This window comes from Mastomys coucha, unplaced genomic scaffold, assembly GCF_008632895.1.
Source record: "Mastomys coucha isolate ucsf_1 unplaced genomic scaffold, UCSF_Mcou_1 pScaffold14, whole genome shotgun sequence".
Lineage (NCBI taxonomy): Eukaryota > Metazoa > Chordata > Mammalia > Rodentia > Muridae > Mastomys > Mastomys coucha.
The window spans coordinates 104,333,294-104,337,002 of record NW_022196896.1 but is presented as its reverse complement, the minus strand read 5'-3'; the positions used below and the strand labels follow the sequence as shown (position 1 = coordinate 104,337,002).

At 47.3% G+C, this 3,709-nt stretch overlaps 1 protein-coding gene across 2 annotated transcripts in view; it reads right to left on the bottom strand.

Annotated features, from left to right (window-relative positions):
- Mogat1 (monoacylglycerol O-acyltransferase 1) overlaps nt 1-388 on the bottom strand; it is a 31,852-nt gene extending 31,464 nt beyond the window's left edge. The window contains exon 1 of one of the 2 annotated variants that reach the window (XM_031368884.1): nt 201-388. In XM_031368884.1, the coding sequence (XP_031224744.1) occupies nt 201-294 (94 nt within the window). In that variant the 5' untranslated portion in view covers nt 295-388. Of the gene's footprint in view, nt 1-189 lie in introns of both variants that reach the window. The other variant, XM_031368885.1, reaches the window with a different exon arrangement.
- Nucleotides 389-3,709: the final 3,321 nt, after the last annotated feature.

The window sequence follows — 3,709 nt, the reverse complement described above, 5'->3', positions numbered from 1 at the left end:
GGAGGGAGGGAAGCAGAGAGACAGAGACAAAGACACAGAGACAGAGACAGAGAGACTTGGCAAAATCATTTGTCTCAAAAGCAGGGAGTCCCACAGTAGGTGAACACCCTCTCTGATCAGGCAGACCAGGGAACCAGAGGCTGTGCACAGGTAGGGTGGGAACTGTGTCTGGTGAGAGTGTGGGACGGCAGGGCTCTTACCGAGCAGGAGCCAGGACAGGACCCAATGCAGCACCGCAGCGGTCTGCAGGCGCTGTGCCAACGGGATGTTGAGCGGCGCGAACTTGACCTTCATGGTTCCACCCGGAGGACTCCTTCTGCAGGATCTGTCGTTCGGGTACCGACCAGGAGGCGGCGGCTCCAGTGGGCGGGAAAGGAACTAATTCGCCCTGGGGCGGGAGATGAGGGAGGGTGCCCGGGGCTGAGGCGGGGTGCTGGGGATCACTGTGCGCTGCGTGAGGCAGGACCCTGGGCACTCATGGGAGAGGTCAGTTTGCCTCCTGCCCAATCGCTAGGGCCTGGGTCTCCACCGGTGTTTGACCATTGTTCATCTGATCCACCGCCTAGCGCTCAGCTCAAGCATCCGCCCTAAAACCCACCTCTTCCTCTGAAGCCAAGGACTGGGGAATGGGTAGTCTGGTTAGTTCTTGGGGGTCCAGCACTAGCTGGAGGAAGGCATGGTACTTGTGTTTATTAGTGTGGCTCTCCACACTACCAACCACCGCCTCCAAAGTGTGTGCATACGCGAATGAGCGCAAGGGTCTCTCTTTGTGTGTGGTTTCTTTTGTGTCCTAAAATTCCTACGCACATCCTGGGTGATTTCCTTTCACTCATTCTCTTAACCCATATTTACTGAAAGCCCACCAAATCTCCATTATCTTGTGAGAAAATGACCTTTTGGGGGACAGGACAAATCTAAGCCAACGAACTATCCAACTGAATGGTATACAATTACAAGACCCTATTGTGGGCACAAGACTGAAAGACCTAGAACCTGGTGGGATGACTTCTTGTGTCTGTCTTTCTCTGCGCTTACCTGCATAGTGGTTTGGTTTTTTTTTTTTAGACACAGGGTTTCTCTGTGTAGCCCTGGCTGTCCGGGAACTCACTCTGTAGACCAGGCTAGCCTCGAACTCAGAAATCTGCCTGGTCTGCCTCCCAAGTGCTGGGATTAAAGACTAGTGCCACCACTGCCCTGCATAGTGTTCTTAAATGAGTGCACAGGAACGTGTTGGAGAGCCCAGAGGTCAACCTCAGGTATGTTTTCTCAACACTATCTTAGCCCTCAACTTTGGTTTTTGAGATCGAGTCAGTGGAGCTTGGGGGTCACCCAATCAGGCTTTGCTGGCTATCCAAAAAGCCCTGGGTGTTCTCTGGCATCACCTCACCAGCCTGACTTTTTACCTGGATTCTGGGCACCAGACTCAGATTTTCATGCTTGCAAGCATTTTAACAGTTGAGCTGTCTGTTCAGCCTTTGACCCGAGTTTTAAAGGATTAATTTAATTAACTGAAGAGAAATGTGTGTGCAAAGGTCTTTCTAAGAAAGGGGGAGGGTAGCCGTTTGTGATTTGTTGACAAAACTGTTTTTTTGTTTGTTTTAGTTTTTGTTTTTCTGGTCAAAGAGGTACTTTCTTTTCTCTTAGAGTTCTTTCGGAGCCACCCTCCCTGCTACGTGGGAGATTCTGTGATTGCATACTATGTCACACACTGTGACTGTCTCTTGCCAGGTGTGACCTGGCTCCATAGCAGCACTTTGAACAATGACAATTTGCAGCTAGGGAAACTGGGACTCAAAGTAGAAGCCAGCCTGGGCTAGCAGACCCTGTCTCAAAAATCAAAACAACCTACACACACACACACACACACACACACACACACACACACACACACGAGACAGAGAGAGAGAGAGAGAGAGAGAGAGAGAGAGAGAGAGAGAGAGAGAGAGAGAGAAGCTGTTATTGTAGGTAAGTGTTAAGGACCCTGGCTTGCCCTATCCTAGAAGCAAGGCAGAGCAGAGATGAAATGAGATTCAGATGAAAGATACAAATGATAGGAATATGTGGAACACCTAAAACCCTTGGTCTTAATCACTTAGAATGTTATTGATGATGCATTTGTCACATCACAGAAAGCAGCTAGTAAAGAGCAATTGAATCTTTTGTTGGAGGTGGAGGACTGGCTGGAAAGAGGGATTGGTGTTGCTCAGGAGAGCCTGCACTCCATATGTTGATGAACTTGAACTCCTGATCCACCTGCCTTCCCCTCATTAGCCTTAAGGGGTTTATAGGCATGCATCATCAGGATCAGCAAGAACCATCATATTTTAAAAGGCTTATTTACTTTTATATGTGTGGGGTTTTTTTCTATTTTGATTTTATGTGTATGGGTGGTCTGTCTGTCTGTCTGTCTATCTGTGCACTACATGTATGTCTGGTGCCCATAGAGGCCAGAAGAGGTATTGGATCTCCTGGAACTGGAGTTATGGACAGTTGTGAGCTGTCATATAGATAGTGGATATTGAGCATAAATGTTCTGGAAGAACAGCAACTATTAAATGCCAAGCTACTCTTCAGCCCAAACACATATTATTGTAGTCCACTGAAGCCATGCTCTGACCCCACAGGGTGGTCAGTTCACTGGCCTATTATCATCTCATCATTTTATTGTTTTGATTTTTTTTTTTTTTTGAGACAGAGTCCCATTATATAGCCTCGCTGGCCTGGAACTCATTTTGTAGACCAGAATTAATTTGAACTCACAGGGATCCATCTGTCTCTGCCTCTTAAATGCTGGGATTAAAGGTGTGCGTCACCACAGCCAGCTCCATCGTCATTTACCTCACTTGATCAATAGCTGAATCCTTTACTCATTCCTTGGGCATTCCGCATGTGTCCATGTGTGTATATGCTGTGTGGTCACTGGACTTGGGCAATCACTGGCTTGAAAGGGTGAGAAAGTCTAACTCTTCAGACTCTTTCTGTTTCCTGTAAGTCATCTGGATCTCAGATGTCTTTCCCAGCACCCCTCAGTCCCAACCTGTTACAGGGTATGGCTGGCATAACCTGCCCTCTACTCTGAATTCTCCTGGCCAAAGGTTGGGCTGCTCTTCCCCAAGAGACTCTTCCCTATATGTATAGTGCAGCCATTTTGGTTACCCATCCCTCTTTTACTTTTGGCCATCTTGGCTGCTGACCTCACCCACCCACCCACCCAGCCCCTGCCTCCCATCTCTTCACATGGTTCAGGGTCCTGTCTACTCCAGACTCTCCCAGATGTTTCTGCCGCTGGCTATGCTCTCTCCCTTTTATCTTCAATAAGTTTTCTTCTCCATCATACCTAGGAGCAGTCATGTTCTTTCTTTTTTATCATTCAGTGAGGGAGGAAGAAGAGGCGTTCCTGTCATGTTTGGCTATGTAGTAACTCTGAAGCCAGCTTGGACTGTATGAAGAAAGCCAAATTAAACCAAACAACCAAACAAAATCAACTAACCACATGAAAATCCACTGGACAATGGGAGCCTTTGACATTATACTTCCAAGCTGCACACTTAATGGAATAGGGAATGGAGAGCATAGAAACTGAACGGCTTGCCAAAACAGCCAGCTGCTTCCTGGTTGGGACACCTAGATCTCTTTATAGTCCTGCAAGTAATTCCTGTTCTTTTTTTGTTTGCTTGTTTTTGTTTTTGTTTTTCAGTTTTTTTTTTTT